This window comes from Strix uralensis, chromosome 9 (assembly GCF_047716275.1).
Source record: "Strix uralensis isolate ZFMK-TIS-50842 chromosome 9, bStrUra1, whole genome shotgun sequence".
NCBI lineage: Eukaryota > Metazoa > Chordata > Aves > Strigiformes > Strigidae > Strix > Strix uralensis.
The window spans coordinates 20,516,066-20,540,648 of record NC_133980.1 but is presented as its reverse complement, the minus strand read 5'-3'; the positions used below and the strand labels follow the sequence as shown (position 1 = coordinate 20,540,648).

Sequence of the window (24,583 nt, the reverse complement as noted above, 5' to 3'; positions counted from 1 at the left end):
TTTTAGATTCCTCAGCAATGATTTTTCATTGAAGATGTGCTGATAAATAGAAGCCTGATCCAAGCTAAATATTTAAGGTATATTCAAAGCTACACTGGGTCTTTTGATGGTAGATACTATAGCATATAATCATAGCAAAGTACCATCTCCAGTTCACTAAATTTGGGATTGTCATAAGTATTATGCCTTTTTTTTTTTTAATTTATTTTTTTTCTTCCTTTTTTTTTGGTCAACCAAATACAAAGTTTCAGCCACACAGGCCAGATCCAAAACTTATTTATAGTGGTGAAAACTTCCTCTATTGATGCCAGTGAGTTCCAGCTCCAAGGGTGTTATATAATTTGGTATTATTTCCTTAGTATCTCCCTCTCAAGAAGCCATCCATGATCTTCTGTGGAGCCTTGCAACTACCTCAGAAATTTATCATTCCCACTATAACGATGTGCCACTGAGATATAAAGATAATACATGACATCCAGTAATAAATTTTTATTTCCATCTTCTCAGCTCACTGTTCTCAGTGGCAGAAAGCAGTCATCCAGGACTACCAATACAACACTGCATTGATCTAGGTCAAACATCCTAATGCTAGAAAGTACTTGTAAAGGTCTTTTATTTGCCCTGTGTTTAATTAAACTGTAGCATTTCTGCTGCCACCGTCAGGATAGAATACCTGGAATATACACTTTTCAGAGCCTACTGAGGACTGGATGGTGGGGAATTTTTCCCTGAAATGTTTTATTGCACTGTAGTACCTTATCGGGAATACAGCTGGACAACTCAGGGTCTAATGGTAAATAAAGAAATGAAGCACCTGGAATGTGTTTCTCAAAGGGAACTGTGACATTTTGAGTGAATGCAACAATGAACTGAATTCTAATGAGGTATTTCAACTTCTGAATAAGTATTTCTCAAAACAACGTTTAAATGTCAAAATATGGAATACTGTGACATTTCTGTGGAACAGAAATTATGGTGCTTCATTCACAATTGCACATAAATTCAAATTGCAATGTTATAGACTGATATACTCACAAACTATTTATTCAAGCAGTAATATACACTATTAAATTTTCTGAAGAGAGAGGTCAGATTGCAGTATCATCTTTCTGATACATAAACAATCCAGTTAAAGAAGCAAAAGACACACAGAAAGAAATCCTGCAGCACATTTAAATGACTGGCTCTTGCTTAAGTGTCTGACTGAAAATGAAAACAATGCAAGGCCTCTCTCTCCTTGGGGTCAGAAATCTCTGATTTTATTTTGTGGCTATTGTTTTCAAGTGCTGCAAAGCCTGTTCCAGTGGTACATCTGTTTCAGCTCCGCAGCGATTCTGCTTCCAGGCATCCTGGCAGATGGCTCTGGAGGGATGCTGGGTGGCTGGCAGTGTGCACGCACTTACTGCCAAGGAGGTGCCAAGTTCTGCTCTGCACACTGACTAATCTCAGGCTTTTCCACTGGCCATTAATTGGCTTTTTTAATTAAACATCTGTTTCTGTGGTTGAATGTATTTAGAGAAGTTTGAAATGTGGAAACAATTTTCAGATTACATAGAATTATTTACAGAATTATAGACTTCAGGCTATGACATTAATACTGAGAGACTTCATTCTACATCTGTTCAAGAGATTAGGTGAAAGGTCCGAGTGCAGCATGAAGTTGGATTTAGTAAAAAGCAAAACAGACCTGGAGTAATCTCACTCATTACCTACAAATGCCCAGATCACCACTAAAGAATTATAAAAAGTTAATGGACAAAAGTTTTGTAAGCTTTTTTGGAAAAGATGAGTCATTCAAAGCGTATGTCTTGAATACATTCTGTTATCTATCATCTTACATGCTCTGGTATGATAGCTCAGAAACCCAGTCATGGAAGAGAAAAAGCCTGTGACTCATTCTGATGGAAGAGTAAAGGAGTCAAGCTGAATAATTGGGGACCTCTTGCAGTTTGAAATGTATTGCTCGAACTGTATCACTGACTATTATAGGTATTAAAGAAGAAATTCAGGCTGCAGAGAATTTTCCTCATAATGAGCACAAACTAATTTGGGGCAGATTGGCTTTCTTGCATCATCAATGAGGTGAGAGCATAGCATTCATTCAAAGTAACTGAGATGTTACATTCTCACTTGAGTTTACACAATGTTAACTTGTTCATATGCTCTTTAATCTCCTCAAAGAAAATTACTGCCAATTGCTGCTGATAATTATAGACCAAACCACAAGTGTACTCTCCAAAGAAGCACAAAGTAAATTCAGCCTTTTGCATGCTTTGGTCTGAGCAGTCTTTACAGAGTCTGCTCTTGCAGAGCTCAGTGAGTAGTTGTTTGGACACAGCGATTTACTCCCAGAAAAGGGGATAGATGGCTCAAAACCAAAAGGTTTTAAACACATGTTTACAGTAAATGTTTTCACTGACTTGAGTTCTGAGCATGGTGAAGCCACGGAACAGATCAGAAATAGTTTCAATACAAAAATATTCTGCTAGCAAGTCACTTTCGCAAAAACAAAAAACAAAAATCAAAACTATACCTTACTATCTCCTGTTCCAAACATACTTATATAACAGTTGACCATCCTGAACACAAATCCACGATCCATAAATGTAAAACAGCGCTAAGAAAGAGGAAAAAAAAAAATAAATTATTTTATAGCCAAAAAAGCAGTACATGGCCTCACTTACCTGGCTGTTTGCCTTGCATCACCTATAAACTTGAATCATTTGTGCAGCTGAAGTCAGTCTTATAGCAGCGCAAGGAAAACCAGGGAACTGGTGAATCTGTCTCGATTTTAAAATTTATTTTCAGTAATAACAAATTGATCAAACCTTTCATTTTCTCTGTGTCTACAGTCTAAAATAATTATCACAGTGTACAGTGCAATAGGAGAAAGCTTATCCAGTGAAAGTCATTCATGTACTGTAACACTCAATCACTAGAGGTGGTATGTGACTGAGGTTGACCTGAATATCTCCTTCAGTGACAGAGCAATGACTCCTGAGGAATAAATCCAGCCACTATACTTGCTGCCTATGAGCTACATTATTCCTCTGGGAGCAAATATGCCACTACATTATGATGAGAACACTGCTCTTGCAGACTGATGGGCTAAACAGCCAGAAGGTGTAAAGGCTTTTAAGGGCCTTGGTGCTACAGTTACTGACATTTTTTTCCTTGAAGAGTTAGCCTACCAGATCAGGAATGTGATGTTGAATTTCCCCCCTTCTCTGGTGTTCCTGAACTCTGCAAAACTAGCGAAGCCCTGAGCCCTCTGCCACACAGCATTCAAACAAGGCTGCTGCAATCCCAGCCTGGAGAAAGCCGTATCATCTCTAACCTATGTAATTCTTTCTGGCAGACCAGATTAGAAAAGAAATTAAAACACATCCACATGCCATGTCATGTAACACAACATTACTGTATTCCCAGTTTAGCTGAGTAACACACAAAAATAGCATTCAAATCTGCAACACCTCCACAGGAGCAACACCACGCAATTACTGACTAAGCACCTCCATCTATGCTCCTGCCTCAAACCAGCATCATCTTCCAACTGATGTAACACTACGATAGATACAGCTTAAGATCAGCAACTAGGGCTTCCATATGGCATCAGCAGCAGAGGACAAACTCAGTGGACAGCAAGTTTATAGTTTATTTCACCTATGTATGAAAGGAGGAAAATCCACCTGCAGTTTGTGGTTGTTTTCCTTATAACCTCACAGGAACATTATATTGCTGGAATACTGCTCCTCCCTAAGGCTGTGCTTCAATTTGTCATCAAATATTTGAGTCTGGGTTTCAGTGTGTACTATACACAATGTTCTGTACATCATTAATATACATCACTCCATTAATGGAAAATGTGTGCATGTGTCCAGTTTAAATCTGCACAACTTATTGAATGGCAATTTTCCCATGGTCCAGAGCTAATTCAATGCTGGGAAAATAAAAATGATTGAGAAATATTAGGACAAAAATCATAAAATTCAATCCCTTTTAGTGACTTTTCCAAAGCACGTGTGTATTTTCTTATATCTGGTAAATGAAAGGGCATTACAGAGTTAAAAAGGTAGCTTACCATATTTCACATAATACTTGCAATTTGCTTATTCTGGTTTTCAAAAGCTGCCCACTCTGGTTGTGATTAGGAAATATTAACCCACCCACAGTCATTCAGAGCTATAGTATTTAAAGAAAAAATACCAGCTCAAGTGTAACTACAGTTTTATTCCTTACCAAATTTTTACCCATTTGAATGTAATGTAAGAATTTGCAAAATCTGAAAACTTGGGCTCTTTCAGAGAACAGATATAAATGAATAAGAATTGTTTTAAAGCAGACTTAGATAAAGCTTTTGCATTCTCAAAGACTCAAGGGCATAGAAAAACTGAACTATAGGTCAACGCTAAACTTGGAAATTGAGACATCATTCACTCAGAGTTGTTTTTATTCCCCTTGACTGGACTAGAATAGTCTCAAGTTTGCATTAAGTATGGGGATATAAGTGCATATGCTGTAATGACAGAACATCTCACCTTGAGAAATTTGGCAGCACTGTAGTTTGCATTCCTGGTTTCTTCGAGAGCATCTTTGTACTTCCAAACAACATGGTCTGCTAAGACCATCACAAGTGTATCCAGCTCAGTTTGAAATGATTCTGGAAACCTCTGAGTTCGGGAAACCTAAGCAGGAAATAGATCATCACTTGAGAATGTACAATGTTGCATATTAAACCTGAAAATACATTCAGGCCAAGAATAAACTTGAAGAAAAAAAATATTCCTAGAGTTCCATGTATCTATTCTGAGTATAAACTCCAAAAGGAAGAATCTGGTCCATAGGAAAGTGGAAGATCTTATCCTCAGATTCCAGCACAAGTATACCAAGACCATCTTTGATAATCAGGCAGAAAAGAGGTCAAAGCGCTGATCTCCAGCTATGTAAGGTTTGCTCAAAGCAAACTAGAGTTTCTAGGTCATTTATTTGCTGTCTGGCATAATCACCTGTTAGGTAACCAGCAGAAATTAGAGAATTTACATTCCCTTCTAACTCACCCGTTACAAAGCTGATGCAACTGTATTTTTGGCCCACCAGAATAGGTTTGAGCCTAGTAGGTAATATAGTGTTTTTGCAGGTAAAACCAATATTATACAAAGCATAACAGCAGTTCTTTTTTTTGAGCAGTCAAAAGAAAATTCCAAGTATGTGTATTTCCCAGGATTCCACATTTTATATTTTCCCTAAGAGACTGATTGGCTACTTAATTGAGATCACATATACACTAACCTTTGTTTTGTTTGTATCAACCAGGTGCTGCGCCATTGATTTCAAGATAACTGCAAAGAAGAACCAGGAATGCTGTTCAAAAGAAAGAAAAAGAGATAAGAAAAAATGATTATCTGATAAATACTTTAGGATGCATTACCATTCCTTATAGATGGATTACATTTCTCAGGAATGCACAATGATAAACTCTACGTGACAAATAAATTAAAGAGCCTAAGTGCCATGTATGTGAGTAACATTAGATAATGTCCTTAAGAGAGCTGAAGCCATCTCAGGCACTTTGTCACTGTGGCTCTGTGTAATAAGGAGCCTGCAAACACCACTCCTACAATCCTTCCATTCCTGCTGAGCACTATCTTCATTGTTTGAAGGTAACTGGCAGAAATGCATGACGCAGAGAACCTCAGAGAACCGAAAATCAGAATAAACTGCTTTGTTAGTTCCGGATTGGTGATCTGGCCCAGAATAACGGTACTTGTTTAAAAGAAAAACAGAGTGGTTCTTCAAATACCATTTGTTATAGTGAACAGGTAAGATACATATTAATATCTGTATCCTCACATATTGCAGGAGATATGTGAAACAAATACACTCAAAAAGCTTACAAATTGCAAAAAAAAAAAAATAACCCCACAACAAATCCAACCACAAGTACTTTTGCATGGCCAAGGTTTCTTGCAGGCCAGTTTTTCTGCGTTTTTCAGCCTATTTTTGCTATTTTAGTGGCTCAGCATAGGAAATCAGAACTGGTTCATTCTAAACAGTCGAACATATTTTTGCCACTGGGAACTCCCAAACTGGTCTGGCTAGCTCTTACACCATAACTGACAGGCTCAGCGACGGAGCCTGCACATGTATGAATTTCTTAGACCTGGTTTGATATGAGAAACCTCAGGAAACCTCAATCATTCTCATTTTGGTCACTGTCAATCAAAGGCAGCAGCTAAAATCAGATAGAAATGTCCTACTTACAGATGAATATTCTCCCTGCATCTTCCAAGATAAAAATGAAAACAAAGTATCCTAAATCAAGCTATCATTCACCTTTAAAACCTGTTTCACTGTTACTTGGTCATTTAATTTCAGAAGACCAGTCATATTCTTGGCCAGCTCCTCATGAACAGTCCTTTCTTCAAATGATTTGGTCCTGAACACATACTGAAGAAGAAAGAAAAAATAAAAAAATAGCAAAATGTTCATTAAAACAAATATAAAAACCTCAGTAGGAGAAGATAAATTATTTATACACTACTAACAGCTGACAATCTTTGCCACCAAAATATCCTGACTGAACAACATATTTGCATAAAGTTTAATTCCTTTAGCAGTAATGGCACATTTTTAAACACAACTTCCTGTTGATTTCAGCTTAATGTGAACCAAGAGGAATTTCTGCTTAAAATCAGTGCTACGATTTATTTTTTCAGCAAGGCATAGGATCCCGACACCTCTAAACTGTCTTTCAAGCCATTCACCAGGGGAAAAAAAGAATAGGCAGGCAGAGGAAGTACGGAGGGTTTTTCACCCACCTAGTCAAGGCCACCTTTCACTTGCTCCTTTCTTCCCATGGCAACAGCTAGTCAGAGCTGGCAACAACTCTTCATCCTGAAAGGTGTAGAGCACCCACTGGAACTGACAGAAGGGGAAAACTATACCCCTTTTAGAAATCAATCCCTCAAGAAAGGAATTTATCTACCAAGTCACTCAAAATTCATAAATCTAGTGTGAGTTTTATTCCACATTTTAAACTAAGATTTGGTACTGGGATCCATTACTCCTTCCCTAAAGCAAGAGCTCTGCTAGTGCATCAGTTGGGATGAAATTTCTTTTACCTACCTGACTGAATTGAAAAGGTAAGAATATTACTTGAAAATATCTTATTAATAGTCAGCCTTATTTCCAAAGCAGATGCCATAAGCTTCTCCCTACGCAGTTTGACACTTCTGGGTCCAGTTATTCAAGTCGGCGTAATTTCCCATTATTGTTGCATCTGAGTGACTCACAATTCTCAATTTACCTATTCCCAAAACAGCATTTCTAAAGTAGGTATTAATTTCCTTACAGATGGATAAAAGAAATTAACAGTTATTGGCTTTTTGGCTGCTGCTGGAAATGGGAAAACAGGCTAAATGGACTTTTGGCATGGCCTAATCACCTGTTATTTCAAAGATATTTAGCTGCAATAGGTGTCTATTGCAATTTTGAAAAGTTATTGAGTAGAAGAGGTGTTAATACCCATTTAATTAACTACATTTAAATGTTACATAGGTTATTTATTTTGGAACCTGAACAGTTCTGCTGGACCTCAGCAGAATTCCTCTGTGCTTAAATCAGAGTATCCGAGACTAAAATTTGACTACTAAGATGCTGAGAAGCATCACCTGTAAACAAATACTTTCATGAAGTATGAAAGTAAATACATACTGCATTTACTTTCCATACACATGGAAATATCAATCAACAGTTGTCAACACTGAAATTAAAACAGTTTTCCCATTTAGTAGTCTAACTCCTATTATATTTTCATTGTTCTACCATGAATATGCTAAAGTTTCAGAGTTCATCAGGAATGTGTTTGTATTCACTTTATTCCTAAAGTTAGTTTTAGAAAACCACAAAAAAAACCCCAAGACCTATGTCACATATATTACTCATAATCTACAAATGAAATGTACGTTAGGAAAACTACTTGCTGCCCAGTGAATCAGAATATCATTACAGCCAGAAGCCCATACAGATATTTGTCACTCATGGCTTCTTTCCATGACTGTGGGGGATCTCTCACTGCAACCAGAGCAGGCCAAGAGACAAAGTGATGGCAATATCTACTTCAGTTCTTCTAACAACCTGCAATTCTCCTCTATGCTACTATTTGAAATACACAAATAAGTTAATAAACATAAAACTCAAAGATATTACAATTTACTCATTACTGATTCATCTAGTAAGGCTAGAACAAAATTTTCCAGCCCTCTCCTCTGCAATTAAAAGGGAGAGAAAAAAATAAAGGCAAGTGAAGGGGGGGGGGGGGGAAGTGTAACACCCTTAAATGAGGTTCATTTGTCTATTAATTTTTCTGTCCATGCCAGTAACTGCAGTTAATGTATTCTTCTACTTAAAAACATGTTTCTTTATAAAATTCTCAGTTTATAAAGCTGTTACCCAAATATACCATTGATGAGATACTTGCTGGACAGTAGCATTATTCACACTCATTTAATGGATATTCAATTGATACAGATAACAAGGAGATCATCTTTAAAGAGGCCACTCCTTTGGCTTTTTAAGTAATGCTACAGCTTGCCTGGAACAAAACTCCATACGCAGAACATAACCATATATATTCTATATATTCTTCTTCAAAACAATAATGGATGAAAAAAGCTGAGTAAACACAGAACAGTTACAAGAATCTAAACTTCACAGATGAGAACAGAATTTATGTACAATAGCACATGCAAAGCCACAGGATCTTGAAACTAAAATCATGGCTTAAGAAAATAATCAGAAGCCTAGTTAAAAAGCTATAGCTTCCTAAGAAACATGCAGCTATCTTGCAACCATGAAGAGCACCCAGAAGTACCTCTTCCATGAAAGCTACCTGTACATGAATAATACAGATGGCCAGATATTTTAAAGTGATACATCTCAACACAGTCAAGAGGAGTGCTGCAAACTGCAAGCAAACTACATTAAATGTCTCCGGTATTTATCCAGCTGAAGTTTCTTTTTCTTTCACATACTTGTCTCCCCCTTCCCTCCTCTTAAACTGTGCAAGGTGGGAAATTCTGAGTTTAACACCATTTCACAAAACCTGATGCTAAGCCTATGCTTCTAGAAGCTCAGTGGAATTCCATTTGTACTAGGGTCTTGCTTCTAAAATGTAAGCTCTAGTTCTCAACTGACTATGGGGAATTGTCTCTCCCACATCCTGGTAGCCTTTAAGAGTGCACTGCAGCTTTCTCCTCCTGTGCTTGCTCAACTTGGCATCCTATGGAAAGGAAGCTGCACCATGCAGAGGAAACACGAGCAGCCCTTCGTCCTCCTCAACAGAAGAAGGTTGTGAGCCAGGATGCAGTCGAGTTTAGTGAAGAAGAACACTCCATGGAGTGTCCCTGCTCTACAGTATGCCCTCAAAGCAGAGAGGCAGCGTAATTTGTTCAAGGTGACAAGAAGCTTATAGCAGAGGAGGAGAGTTGACTCAGCCTCTTCCAAATCTTACATTACTTTCCTAACCAGAGTCACTAGTAGCAGAAGCTATGATGCAAATGCAGACAAACAAGTTCAACTAAGAGTAAACAGGCAAAAACCCCACAAACCCAGCCCCCCTTCCCTTAAAATAGTTAACAACATAACAGCAATCATACCGTCACATAAGAATTGATGCAGTTGTCTAGTTGTTCTTCATGGCACTTAGCAACAATGTTAGTAAGAACCCTGCAAGACAAAAAAAAAGAAAATAAAAATTGAGCTGTTTTTGTCATAAGGCAGAGAAAGTCTACCTAATGCATCACATTGTTCTGTTATTGTAACTTCATTTGAAACAGTCCGTGAGGGATGTGATCCAAATGATGAATAGTGTGTGCAGAAACTGTCCCAGTGGGAAAAAACAGTAACTCCTTGGGCCCTCCACTTGCATGGATTGTTCTGTTATATATGCACTTGTCTAACAAAATGCACCTGTTTTTCATTATTATAACTGTACTGACATTACAGCAAAAGAAAACTATTAACTAACTAAAGCTTATACAGACCTTGGATGATTAGGAATAAGAAAAATTAGAGTATGTTAACGAAACAGAGAGGCAAAAGCCTCTTTCTCTGGGAATGTTATTTGTCAGGTTCGCTCAGGTCTTGGTAATTCTGTAAAGCTCTGATACTTTGCTTATGATGGCACCGTTAATCAAAGACGATCACAAGCCTAGGCTCAAGCACCTCTCCTGCACTGTTTGCCCATAACCTTGGACTCATCCCCAGCCTGAGTGCCCAAGCACTCAGGAACAAAAGGCCAAGCACAGCACTCTCTTGTTACTGCGCATGGGGGAGAGACTGGACACTTGGTGCAACTATAGATGCTCAGCTTGGTGATCAGCAACATGGAAGAAAATTGGCTGGGTCATGCTGGCAACCTCTCACAACCTGAGCTTCTACTAACAGTAGAGATAGCACTGCCTGAGACCAAGTGCTTCAGCAAAATTTTCTCTTTAATTTGTATCTGGGCCATCTTTGTTTGAGATCATCCTATTTCAGAAAACACAAGTCTGAGCAAGAAGTCTTCTTCAACCTAACCATGAGATCTCCTCGGTTATTGGGATCTCATTTTTTCAGGATACTTAATACAGAAAAGACTCTACAATTTTATAACCTTATTTTTATGTTAAAAGAAAGAGGAGGAAACAGTTCATGATTCTCAAATGTCAAAAATTACTGAACCGTATCTCAAATTCAGGGGTATGCATAATAACAGTATGACTAAAATGAATTATTAACATGCCTGTGACTGTGGTCCACCTACAAGTAGTCATTTTGACTAGCCTGGTGATTTGAGTGTTTACTGCCAATTCTTATTATTAGATTCAAAAGCTTTGTAATTCTTTTAAGTCAGTATTTTTCATATATCTCATTGCTTGCTGTTAGTAGAAGTAAAACTTGTAGCAAAACACAAAAGCTATGACAAAATTAGTTGTGCCCATTCTGATCCTTCAGCCTTTATTCTGATTTGAAATTGAAATGAGTTCTGACAAAGATGAGAGAAAAATGATGACATGACTGGGCCCCCAGACAAGTAAATAACCATAAGAGAATAAAAGGAATAGTGTTTTCTCCCCAGCACATAAGCCAATCTATGCTCTCATTCTGTTGTTGTTGCTTTTAATATGTTCAACACAAGCTGCTTCAAGCTATTCAGAACAAAATACAATGTGTATATATACAGGACACATCAATGAATGGCACACACAGCAGACGTGCATATTCCGTTGACATCAACTCTACCAGCACAAAAGCTACCACACACACAGGAAAAACATTGAGAATCCTTCTTTTCTTTTTTTTGGCCAGTTGGGTGTATAGACAAAGTCTGAAGCGTATAAAAATTAACACCCTTCCATTTTTCCATATAATCTTTAAAACTATTTTTTAAACAGCTGCTTCTTCTATAGCATTTCTTTTCCACTCAGTTAACTGGCACTGAAATTCTAGCCTGGGAGACAATTCTTCATTCTCTCTATCTAGCCTTAACATCAGTTGATTTGTTGGCCATAAAGGGGTCCTGAACAAAGGTCTGACTGCCTCTCTCCCTTTGAAAACAGTGTGCAGTGATGACATCACAGATGTTTACAAGGAAAGGTTCTTCTAATCCTAGTGCCTAGGTGTGGTAAAACTGGACTTTGCCCTGCAAGATGCCATGATCCTTTAATAAAAGGATATTAAAACTCTAGCTTTCCGAGGTTAAGATTAGGAATTCTGCTTCCTCGATCCTTTCAGTTTTCCTAATTAATCTTTCTTCAGGAACTAATTCTGAAGAACAATCTGTGGAAAGAAAGAAAATATACTGACAGCAGATTAGTCTAACACGGTTGCTGAGGACGGTTCTCATTTTTTCCTACTAGTTGTATCGTAGTCCTCATGTATAGCTACTGGCAGAAGTACAACAAAAACAATGACCATGGCCAAAAGAAAATGCAATGCAACTCTCTGCCCTCCTGCAGAGACCAATATTAATCTCTCCAGTATTTTTTTTCCCTGCTGCCCTGATTAACAGCATCAATAAAGACAATTTCATTATGTGAGGGGTGAGAGACTCAGCAAATCATTCCAGCTGTTTGCCTGCTCACTGGAAAATGCTTCCATTGCTCTTCAGTTATTGCTGATATATTCTAATTAAAAAATGCCCCAGAACACTGTGACCTGGTTGTTTGACTCTGCATTGGATGCAGCAAAACGCTAGGCTCTTCCTATGCTGAACTCCGCATCTTCAGACCCAAATGTAAACCAAAACTGACATCCAGCCATCCAGCTTTGTTAGGAAGCACTTAGCTCCTTAAGAATGAGACCTTCACCCACGATTGCCTCAGGGTACAGAGACAGTCCACCATGGTCAGTGCCTTCCTGGTTGGTATCAAAGTCAGCCACATGATAACACACTCTTCCATGCATTATTTGCAGAGCCCTGCGTTAAGGGGGAAGTAGTCACTAAAGTCTAAAGTCTAAATGTCATAGTACTAGTCTAAATGTCAGTCAGCCTTTGTAAGAGCAGCTACATTGGACTAACATCTACACTTGCATTCTAGAGTGAATTCTTTTCCTCATACAGAAAATATTAAGATACCTGGTCACAGCTGTTGTAACTTCATCATCGCTGTTTTGCACCAAAACCCAGAAGAGTTGATTCAGGACTACAGGAAGAAAATTCATAATTACATGGATCTTCTCGATCCTCAGCAAATTCTGTAATGGATATAAGAAAGAAAATGAGAGATTTCCAATACAAGAAATGAAAGCTGATTACCTGCTTTTCTGCTTCAGCAGGCAAAATGTAGTGCAGCTGCTGGTGTAATAGCAGTAGGAAAATAAGAGAACTAAGTAGAGGACTGGTTCCCCATGGAGTTTTTTTTTAAATATGACTAGCAACACAACTGTAGGTATTGTCCACATTTCAGAATTCAAATATTTTCCTCTACCCTGACTTAAGGTAAAAAAAAAAAAAAAAAAAAAAAAAGAGAGAGAAACCAAACACAATTATCATATTTCACTATGGGTATGAATGCAAGAACAGTAAAAGAACTTAATTATTATTTGCAAGACATGCAGTTCCTTTTAGGAAAAGTCATTCTTTTTATGCAGAAATGTGATAAACTGAACTTGTTGTGGCTAAAATAGTAATGTTAAAAGCACATTGTTAAAAGTAGCATTAACACTCTAACCTGACTGCACAGACATTATATTATCTTCTCTGATCAAGGAGAATATCGAGCTTTTAATTAAAAAACCCCTCCTTTGAATTCCTCCTAGTTTTTTATTTCAGTCATTTCCAAATCATTTCAGAATTTCTTCAAAAGTATTAGTGATTTATAAATAAAAGCAAAATACTCTGGGGAAAATTACTTATTCCCTGGTTATATTGCATAGTTGCTCCTTTGTCACATATAACATTGTCTCTATTTTCTAGTAAAATTACTCAAGATATTTTAGAAGGTAAACTACAAACAGCAAATAAAGAACAGTGCAATTCTGGCAGTTTAAGTAACTGACTGACTGTCTAGAAAGTTGTGAAGCTTTTATGGATTCCTAAATTTTGTCCAGTATGCTCAATGTCTTCCCAAAAATTAATAGTTAAAGACTTCATTCAGTAGATGTATAACCTCTAAATAACAGTGATGCTTTGATTTTTGAAAACATCCCTTAATCATTTATTTAAATCAAGACAGTATTTAAAAAAAAAAGCAACCCCTTTCAGGTCTACCTGCATCTATCAACAAAAGTAGTAGCCACCTTTAGGGACTTGCACAGAAAACTGCTGTGATTTATTGGAACTTATTGCTTATTAAAGCAAAAATCTCTTCCCAAGCAACTTTACAAAATCCTATTAAGGTACACTCAAACAGCACACTCAGAACATTAACAACAAAGGAAAGGAGGACAGCACTTACAATGACAGTAACATCTAGACCCCAAAATATCTAATAGATTTTACAGACCGCTAAAAGGAAAAATAGTAAGTAAAAATCGTATGTATGATGTTTTAGAGCTAGGACTGTAGAACAGTGTCTCAGCTACCCTCCAGTCTTCTTGCTTATTAAAGTTCAGTAAGCAAACTGAAAAGCAAGAACTCTGAATTTCCCCATTCACTAACAGGTAAAGAATCATGGTCCTACATTTACCTGCTGCTCTTTTAATTTGCTTGATACACTCCTCCCCTCTCACAGCTTTTGACCTCGACTGAATACAGTCACAATTATGCAGTTCTTGCTTATTTGTTCCATCTCTGCAGAAAGGGTACATTCTTTCTGATTTCAGAACTTGACAGGCAACAAGCACCCTTGATTTATACGTGCAAAAAACCCTAAGCAGCCCTCTGGATAGCATCCAGGTTTTTAGAGTGAAGTACGAAGGGCCAAGTAGGAGGTAAGCATGCAATGTATCTAAGGCAAGTGAGGACTAGCAGGAATACTGCAGATCTACTGGCTAGAGCTCCTTTTCCTGGATGTTCCTAGAGCAACATTACACCATACTTTCACAGGATTTGAGCTTGGCGTAGGCTGGATTACCAAAGTTGGTGGGGCAGATGCAGCCATGTTCTAAATGAGAAGGGATGAGAGACAGTTCTGTGACCAGTAACACATCTGTCACATCAAGTAAGCCTAACTGGAGTTGTCACGGACCTGCTGCCTCCTGGTAAGTCTATGCCACGTTTAGAATTGTGCAGTGATGGAACAGTTGAGAGAAAGCCCTAAATACAATTTTATAGCACACTTCGTGCTGCAGGTTACTTTACCTTACAAGAATTGATAAAGTTTGAGGTAGGAGGCTGGGATAGATCCTTTTCCCTTTCTTGGCACTGATGGAAAAATTTATTCAGGTGTGGATCCTAAAATGTATATTATAGAAAGGATTAGAACTCAGCTCCATAAATTCAGCAATCACCTGTGATACCAAAGAACAGACTTGGTCCCTACTGCCTTAAGCATAAGACATAGAAAGACAGATCAACTTATTTAGCCCTACCCATTGGCCAGCACAGCTTGCTATATACAACTTATTTCTAGGTGCTTTAACAACTCTTTTTTCAGTGTTGTGAGCAATTAATTTTTTGCTTACAGTCTAAGGGATTTCAATGGCCAGGTTTTTTTTTTTTTTTCCTTCCTGGTGCTCACAGTTTATTTTCTTGCTGTTTAAACTGATATTCCACGATTTTTCTGTTGGTATAATCTTAAATAATTTGTATTTTTCCTTGAAGTGTGTATTCCACCATTGTCATCTTGCCCTTCTACATTCAAATAACCTTTAAACGTTAGAGAAACAAATTCATACAAGATTTTAAAACATCTTTCAGACACTCCTTGACATTTTTTGTTTGCAAGCAGGTAACAGAGCTAAGAGGAATTTGGCTTACCTGAGTATTCACTGTCGATACAACAAAAGTAGAGACTTTGAAAAGTGGTTTCCCACTATCTACCCATTTTACATCACAGCCGATCTGCTATTAAAACAAAACAAAATTTCCCACTTATTTCCTACTTACTCAAGTCTGCATCAAATTTTAACTGCATAGCTTTGCACATGCATGAACTGTGCTGGCTACTATGCTTTTACAACTTCAGAACAATTGCAATACAAACCCACTTTTCAACACAACCCCAAGAACGTTATAATTCAAGTGACCATATCCCTGCCCCACCCTGTCCTCGTGACAATAGTAAAACAAACACAAGGAAGCAGAAATAATCCAAATTCGACAGGATCAGTGAGAAAATATGATATCACACCACAAAACTGGAGAATGAATCATGATCATGGATCCGTCAGCTGGAGAATGGATGTCATGGCCTCAGTGAAAAGAGTTCTTTTTGACCACTCTCATTCACGTTTTGGAGAAGGTAGGTATAATATTGTAGAACACACAGTTATAAACCACACTTTTTCCATATATACACCTGTGACTCAGCAACATATAACTCTCAGCCCAGTGGCGCACATATTAGTTTACATACTCAGTGACATGCACGTGAATATTCTACAACAGATACCCTATTTATTGTTTACACTTCCAGGTAAGCACAAATCTCATCTCACGTAAACCGTCTGTAAATCAATGCTCTGCACTATTTGAATAATATGAAAGTATGAATTAATACCTTTCCACTAGTTGGTTCTTGAAGGCTCAAGTAATTGGGAGGCAGACTGCTTGCCACTGGCACGTTGTGTTCTTGGGAAGCTAACTGGGCATCTTTCAACAAAGGAAGCCACGCATATCCCACTGTGTGCAAGAACAAATCAGTATGACTCTTCAGAAAAACAAGCTTCTTAAGTTCAAAGGAAGACAATAATATCCAGCCAGAAATTCTGCAATCCTTATTTGAACGTACATCATTTATATTTATAATTGAAAATAATTCTACTACAGGTACCTGGTGTTTCCAGAGCCTCTTTCTTTTTGGCATTAGCTTTTGCATTTATGTCACAGGTGACATGATAAAATGAAAACAGAATGTGGTGTTTCTTATGGAGTTGAGTGGGAAGTTCAATTTTCACCTGAAATGTAAAATGTTACACCTCGCTTTAGTTTAATGATCGATTAAACCAGGCATCAGAGATGGTCTAAATGAGTGACGTCTCTCTCTACACAGAGGTCTAAGCACAGCCTTCCTTTACTGGCTAATGTTTGTCTGCATGGGTAATAGGTGTTCTCTTAAGGATATAGTTTAGGATGGTCATCCATCACTTTTACTTAAAACAGCTTTTTTCCTCTCTGTCTTGTGGATGAATATTTGCATTTATGATGAAAGAGCGTAAGATGAAAGAAGACAGAACTAAAGAGTGATGGACCCTGCTTAGAAGTGATCACCTGCACTCTAGCAGCCATAAATAGTCATCACCATTCTCATATTTTCAGGATGACCAAACCAAAAACTAAAATGACATCTTTGCTACTGCTTCATCATCACTTCATGGCAAAGACCAAGTAATAAAGGCTGACATGAAAATAAACTTTTATTTACAATTTCTGCTCAGTCTTAAATCCCATATCATGTCATCCATGAATCCCTACAGAGGGGGTTTGAGGTATTATTAACCTATTGGAATAAAAATACAAAGTAATCAAAACATGTTACCATAGGAACTAATAAGAAAGACCCCTTGCCCTTGTGAGCTATGATAAAGTTTATCCAAGCTGATCCTATGCTTAAAGTAAGGTTTAAAATTGTTGATAAATGCTTCCAGTGTTAAATCAGCTTATGGGTAAGAATCTAATATCATAAACATAGATATGAAATGGAAATTCAGACATGGAGATTAAGACAACTTTCTTGATAACATACTACATTCTTTTAAAGACTGCACTTGCTGTCTAGAAACACTTAGGACAGGTGCACACCTCTTCCAGCCAAATCATCTACTAAGATCTGAATTCAGCTCTTTCAACTTGAACAAAGTAATCTGCCCAAACCAGATGGCTCACTACCATCACATGAAGGATATTTTCAGATGTGTTAAAACCCAAAACACTGGTTGCAAAGGAGTAGCAGGAGGTTCAAGATCTCTGAAGATGTAATGCTTTAAGTTCCACCTCTCTTCCTAAACATGACTCTTAAAACTGATACTTCACATGTAGTTGTACATCATCTGCTGGTCTTGCCCCCGCCATTTTAATCAAAATAAATTTAAACTGAAAAAGGAAGTTTTTTCAAGATCAAGCCAACGAGTTTAGAAAACACTGGCTATATACTAACCCTATTTGCTAGGCTTATGACTACACATAAAGCAGTAGTGGAAAATCCTGAACAGACACATGACATTCACAGGCCATCAAACACACTAGTCACTGAAAGGGTGAAATTAAGTTCACCCGCAGAAAGCCTGGGGAATCCATACTTGGTGTTGGTGAAATGTAAAGATGCATGTGCGACTAACATTTGGCAAAGGCCAACGTATGAAGTTTATTCTATAGCTGCAACCTCAAAAGCAGCAGCTAAATGAGTTGCTGCAGCCACTACGCGTCACTGTACATTCTGTTCAGACCACTGGATTAATACAAATGCTCCAGTGCAGATCTTGTATCTCAGAGAGGGATTTATTCTGACATTTGGCTCCACCCTTCAACATAATGTTTACTGTTTCCATTAAATCCAGAGACGCAGCTGGACCCTTAACGTGATCCAGACATGCATTTTAGAAAGCTAGACTGTTCTTAATTAATTCTACAGCTTCTTAACTGTACTCAGAACATCTTATAGAAGAAGGATTCAGTGAGTTGATTTAAGAAAAAACCCAAAATGTGAGACTGTCTGTAAATCTACATAACACAGGTCCATCCAGATACACAAGCAATTGTAACAGAAGTATTCTTTACATGTTTTTCTGTCTCATTGGCAAATATGTGGGATTGGCAGACATTTAATGAAAGAAAAAGCAGACTGACCTCATCATAGAAATCAGGATTCTGGGAATGATGTAGCACAGCGGTGTAGGCTGCCGTTGTAAATAATGGTCCACCTGGCTTCCCATAAATACACTAATAAAAGTAACATGCTTTAATTACATTGTGAAATTCTGCTGATGATACTAGTCTTGGTACATCTAACATGTGTGAACATTGAAAAAAATATCATGGAAGACTGATAATTACTTTGATCAAATATTAAAAGAAATATTTTAAGTGCTCAAACCTGCAATTTTTCATATACAGTTCCAGTAAAAGTCCATTGATTCTGTGAAAGCTACCCTACACTCTACTAAGCAATGCAGTCTCCTTAGACTTCTTCCTTGCTGTTAGCAATTTCAGAGTTCTCTGTAAAAAGCTTTACAAAGGCTATTTCACTTTTATGAAGTTCAATACACAACACAATGCCTTTACTGTCTTTTCAATGTTACAAAAGCTACACCAGTTAACAATCTCCTTGCTGGCAGAGTCCAGTCTGGAGGCTCTTGATTATTGAGTGATGGCAACTTTATTTATTGGTGGGGAAGCTACAGTACAACAATACTATGCAATAGCCTTTCGTCAATAGCAAAGTTAAGAACTAAGTCTAAGGTTCTTCTAATTTTGTGCCTCACTCTTTCCAATCAAATTTCCTGAGCTCAGTGAGAAACGTAGGGTACACGGTAAACTTTAGAATAAGCAAGTTGCACTGTAAGGAATGGTTAAGTTCTCCAATACTGTCCTCTTTCCTCTCCACCAGTCAGAAAGCTGGCACTGTAAAAATGGCACACTGAGCTGCAATCATGACTAGCTGGGATCAAACAGAACCACAGTGCTAATGTAGAATGATGCACGACGACATTCACTCTTTAATTGTTCTGGGTTAGTATAGTCCTGGTTCCTGGGTTTTATAAGTAATGTCCTCAGAAACATCGTTCTCTGAATATATTGTTGTTGTGCTCACCTTCAGTGGCTTTGCTCCTTCTTCATCAGAGCTTTTAAATTCAATGCACACTGTTATATTCCGTGCCTGAAAAGACAGGAACATCTTAAAGCTTAGATCAGAAATGGGGTACCCATAAAAACACAGGCAAACTATAAAAGGGCTGAAATAAGTTCTTTTCAAAATCTAGGAGAAACATGCAGATGATGTATCAACATTTAAAATGCCTTTAAGTCACAGTGATATCACTAGAAATAATATTTCCGAGAAGAACTGGCAAAATGCAAGCCAGGCCTCAAACTGACTGCGTAGAAGCAGATTATAAAGTGACCAGCACTTAATTAAGGACAAGACACAGGTAATTTTCAATCATCATGAAAACACAAGTTTCATTTAAGAACTACAAATATTATCCAGATTAATTTTATCTGCACACATAATTTCATTAAAATAAAGCCCTTCTGAAAACTGTGAAAAAGCTATTACCACATTATCTCTCTTTGAATCACTGACACAACTTAATCTATAGATTCATTTCATTAAAATTGTACCAATGTTTTATGATGGCAAAAACTGAAAAAGATCGAAAGCCAAGTCAGTGACTTGCATCACTATTTTCCCCTCCTTTACAATCAGTACTCCTTCATTTCAATGAGAGTGCTTGCAGTACACTACTACACAATGTTGGCCTGAATTGGTCACATACTATACCTTGTTGAAGTATTTTTGGCTATCATACTTGAGGTGTTTTGGATATATGTATATTTGGTTCTTGTATACTCTGTAAGGTCGAGAATATTTTGTTGATTCCTGTATAAATTCCTCAACTTCCACTGTAGGTTGATGCTCTTTTATGTCATTAAATGGCTTGATTGGAATAAAAGATGAAGTTACACAGTCTTCAAAAGAACAGAAAAGAAAACCATCACATATTATGTTTCGTTTTACAGTCTTACTATTAAGAATAAGTAAGATCGAGATGGAACAAGTAAAATCCTGCCTTAACTTGCAAAGAATAAGTAATGCTGAGATACAACAGGTCAAATCCTGCCTTAAATTGCATCTGTGTTACTTCAGAACAATTACAATATACCATTCTTAAATGGTTTATCTCACTTGAGTTAAACAGTACAGCACTGAAAACCTGTTGATACAGTATTTGATGGCATAACACCATCATTGGTATATGGACAGTTTCAACAGAATATACTTAAGTGATGCTGTTTCTAATTAATTTTACAGCTCAGTATCTCATTTAACTTTTTCTATTATCTAATAACATAATAAACGAAATGAAGAAACAAGTAGTGTAGAACTAGATTAAATATATGATGTAATTGGGATATCTGAAATCAGATCAAGAAACAGAAGATGAAAATAAGCACTGTCACCCAGACAGGGAGAGATTAAAAATGGGTAGAATATACCTTGTCTGCCTGTGCCATTAAATCAGTGACACATTTAACTTCAGCATGGAGAACTCAAGGGCACAAAAGCAGTTGAGAAGGGTCACCAACTTAGGGATGTCCTGAGCTATTTCTGGGAAAAACAATTTGAACGTCCTGCCTACAAATTCATTTCTCAAACCCTAGAATAACCCACAGGAAAAGTCTACCAATTTGTGGTGAGGAAGCCAAAAGAAGCTGGTGATCCCTTGCATACACTATGCCCAACTTTACTTGCTTCTAAACTAGCAAAAGAGGAAATTTCCAGTTTCATGATAGCACAGGTTCTCTGCAGCCTAAGCAGGCAATGGGCCAAGAAGCTCTACGTCAGCTAGAGCAGGGTGGTTTCTCTTTGATTTCTTTCAAATAGACACTGGAAACTTTCTTCCCATCTTGTGGCCCACAAAAACATGAATGTTTCTGATTGACTTGCACACCCCGCCAACAGACACAGCTCCTGAATTCAGCTGGAAAGATCCATATATGGATATTCATATATTTTCATATATGAAAACTTCTGTCTTTCCTAATCAAAATTAGCAGCATTAAAAGGGAACAGCTAAATTTAATCACTTGCATTTGTCAGCCAGAAGCTACCACTGCCTGCTGTGGAGCAGCCTTGAGAAGGTTTATTCTCCCCAGTGCCAGCAGTAATTCCCTGTAGATGATCACGCAAATTCCTCTGTTGGTCAGCGAAGATACTCTGGGTCACATATAAACTTCAGAAGGTTTGCTCTTCTGCTTCTAACATTCTTAGTACTTGAGAGACTCTGCTCACTACTCTTGGCCTACAAAGCTAAGACAGGCAGCTTTCTGTTTGAGCAAATCTCAGGCAACCCATCTTAAAGTATGAGGGTCCGTTATGTCTTACAATTTGGCCAGCTGCCCCTCAAACTTGATTTATAAGCATTCTGATTATGTCCATTTTTGAACATAATTAACCTTGTTTTTCATTCAAGAAATCCGGGGAGTAACCCAAGGATTAGAATGTAGTGCTTAGGCCTCTCTGCAGAAGTCTTTCCCTCCACACACTGCACTTCCAGTAGCCTGTAGAAAATCCACAGGGAAAGAGAAATAGTGTTGAACTGAACACAAAAAGGGGAGTAAGTAATAAATGAAGTTTTTAAATACCAATAGCTCAGATAGGAGAGCAGCAATAGCCTGTAGGGTGCGAGCAGAAGCAGTAACAACAGCAAGAAGTCAGCTAGAAGATGAAGGCTCCTGCAGCCAGTTGTGAAGGTCTGGTCCCTCTGTGCCTCACTTCCATCGCACAGACATGCACACAGAGGCAACAGCCCAATTTGCTGCCAGTCACAGGGCTCTTGGCTACAAGCTAGTCTCCATGACTGCACTCCACAAGAATGGATCCTCACAGTTTGGTGTTTTAACGGGTATTTTCAGGGGAAGAAGCAGGGGATGTAGCAGCAACAGTACCTGCTGCCCTATTGCCAGCTTTGGGGCCCTGACCTTCCAGCGCAAAGGGCAACAAGCAGGAACCATGCAGCACAGGTGGCAGCTTCAGGAAGCTTTTTCTCTCTTTCCCTTCGCTAGAGTTATGGGAGTTTGGCTTCTCCCCATGCAGCAGAAAAGGCAGATTTTTTGTTTCAGGTTAAACGCAGTCAGACAACATCCCCCGATACAGCACTGGCTCCAGCTCTTGTTGTAGCTATAGAAATAAAGTCTTATAAAAACAAAGATCTACTTCTGTTGTCTAATGCAAACTGATGTTAATGTGAAGCAGGGTAGAGCTGGTCCCTAGAGACACAACTGTACTCACAATTCTTGACAAGATCTTTGGCCAACTTCCTTTTCAGTGGCTTTTCTTGACAATAAAGCATTTTAGCACTAGCCCAGCATGACTTATTTTGGGTGGGAAGGAGGTGTTAGAACAGAACTGGTTGCTGCTATTACAAGGCTTCCTTCAGAGCTGGCTTAAGTCAAGAAAAGTTTTCATGGAGATTTTAATGAATCCTACAGCATGGAAGTTTTCTGGTACAGTTTATAAATTATTTTACAGCTTTACTCAGAGTAAGACAAATTTTTCCCATAGCAAAGAAAGCCATTACTCTAAAGAGTGAGGACATTTTCATTGACTTTCCACAGGAAGTGGGCACCTTACTAGCACATACCCTTTAAAGCCAGACTTACACTTGGCCACAGGGCACACCAAGTTAGGTAACAGTAGAAGGCCCAAGCTGCTTTGGACCATTTTGCCTACACCAAGCTATAAGTTTCTTTTAATTTCAAAAACAATATTGCTTTTGAAATGTTAGTGAAACTATTTTTTTATCTAATACCATATGAAGATGATATAAGGATGTGTGCTGATAGACTTCAGAGGAACTCAATTGTCCCGAGCTTTTTGCAACAGCGGATCAAAGAAATGCGTCCCTTGAAACAGAAAATTTAAGAGATAAAAGGATCCAGTTAGAAGCATCTTTCTTAACAGTTGCCGCACTGATGCCAGAGTGGCCTCTGAGTGAAGTCCTCCATCTAGTCTGCATTCTTGAAACCTGCTGCGTGTTCCATCCATGCTAATTCACGAAGGGTATGAGCATTACAGCCCATCAACAGTGCGAACCTATTAACCTCAAGCTACAGAAACCCACTCAGCTCTTTGGCCTAATCCCTTATAGACCAAAAAGTGGTCCTTGGACTTTCATCACATGTGGATTCAGAATTTTCTATTCTGTATAGTTGGGGTGTATCTCACCAGGTACAGGATGAAACAAAGAATGGTGTAATTAAATGAAAACACATCAAGAACACTCCCCTGCATACATTTTTCTATACAACAACAGACAGTTGTGCCAGAACTGTCTCAAGGCAGCAATTATGGCTGGAAAGCCTATGACAATGTCCTATTTAATTATAATAATTAATTATAAAGTGGAACCATACTTGGATGTTCCAAAGGAACACAATCAACTGCAATCTCCAAACAGCCAGGTATAGTCTGTATTTTACTAATCTTCTCTGCTCTGCAATGACAGAAATGAAAACATTTTAGGAGATTAGAACAAGGGAGATGAGACCCAACAGAGGAATTACTCTAAAATAAAAAACAGACTTTGATTTAAGATATAAATATATATTAAACACATTTAACATATACCTATTGGCTATTAAATTCAAATCAAATGCAACATCAGGAAAGAAATGTGGTTTGGTTTGGTTTTTATTTGGTTTTTTTCTTTCTTGGCCTCATTCCTGCCTTCTCTTTGCAAGCAATATTATCGCATATTTTGTAGAAGAGGAAGAAACTGATGAACCAAACTTTATGAGAATTAACTTACCCATATTTCATTCTAAAATCTGAATCAAATGTTCTCTAAAAGGAATTCAATGGCCACTGAGACAAGAGGAGTTCACAGTATCATGGCTTCTACAAGTACCGTGCTAAAAAGGGACCAAGACATATTCCTCGTGCCCAAGCAATTTGAGAAGTGCTAAAACTGTGATGCTAAATTCCTTTTATCTAGGAGATTCTTTAGACAGACAAACCTGGCAGTGGTAACTCGAATAAGAGTAGTGAGAATTTCAGTAAAGTTTGCTGACCAGTAAAATGGCACAAGAGATTAAGGGCCCAATCCAATCCCTGTAGTTGACAGTCAATCCTTCTATGATTTGATTTTATATAAATCAACAGGAGAAGTTAGTTAGATGAATTCATTTCTAGACATATTTAGTGTAGAAGGGACAGGAAGAAATCCATGGTTCAATTCTTATGTCACTTATCCAGTATAAACAAAGACTCTGCTCATT

The 24,583-nt window shown here is 37.9% G+C and overlaps 1 protein-coding gene across 11 annotated transcripts in view; it reads right to left on the bottom strand.

The window, feature by feature from the left end:
- The window catches only part of DOCK10 (dedicator of cytokinesis 10), a 164,506-nt gene that overhangs the window by 33,864 nt on the left and 106,059 nt on the right, over window positions 1-24,583 (bottom strand). For all 11 annotated transcript variants that reach the window (XM_074877692.1, XM_074877696.1, XM_074877687.1 and 8 more), the window contains exons 16-29: window positions 23,720-23,799; window positions 20,085-20,272; window positions 19,395-19,460; window positions 18,431-18,523; window positions 16,419-16,542; window positions 16,146-16,267; window positions 15,404-15,490; window positions 14,786-14,878; window positions 12,620-12,738; window positions 9,657-9,726; window positions 6,334-6,447; window positions 5,290-5,361; window positions 4,539-4,685; window positions 2,534-2,617 (exon numbers count right to left, since the gene is read on the bottom strand). In XM_074877692.1, coding sequence (XP_074733793.1) covers window positions 2,534-2,617; window positions 4,539-4,685; window positions 5,290-5,361; window positions 6,334-6,447; window positions 9,657-9,726; window positions 12,620-12,738; window positions 14,786-14,878; window positions 15,404-15,490; window positions 16,146-16,267; window positions 16,419-16,542; window positions 18,431-18,523; window positions 19,395-19,460; window positions 20,085-20,272; window positions 23,720-23,799 — 1,459 coding nt within the window. The remainder of the gene's footprint in view (window positions 1-2,533; window positions 2,618-4,538; window positions 4,686-5,289; window positions 5,362-6,333; window positions 6,448-9,656; window positions 9,727-12,619; window positions 12,739-14,785; window positions 14,879-15,403; window positions 15,491-16,145; window positions 16,268-16,418; window positions 16,543-18,430; window positions 18,524-19,394; window positions 19,461-20,084; window positions 20,273-23,719; window positions 23,800-24,583) is intronic.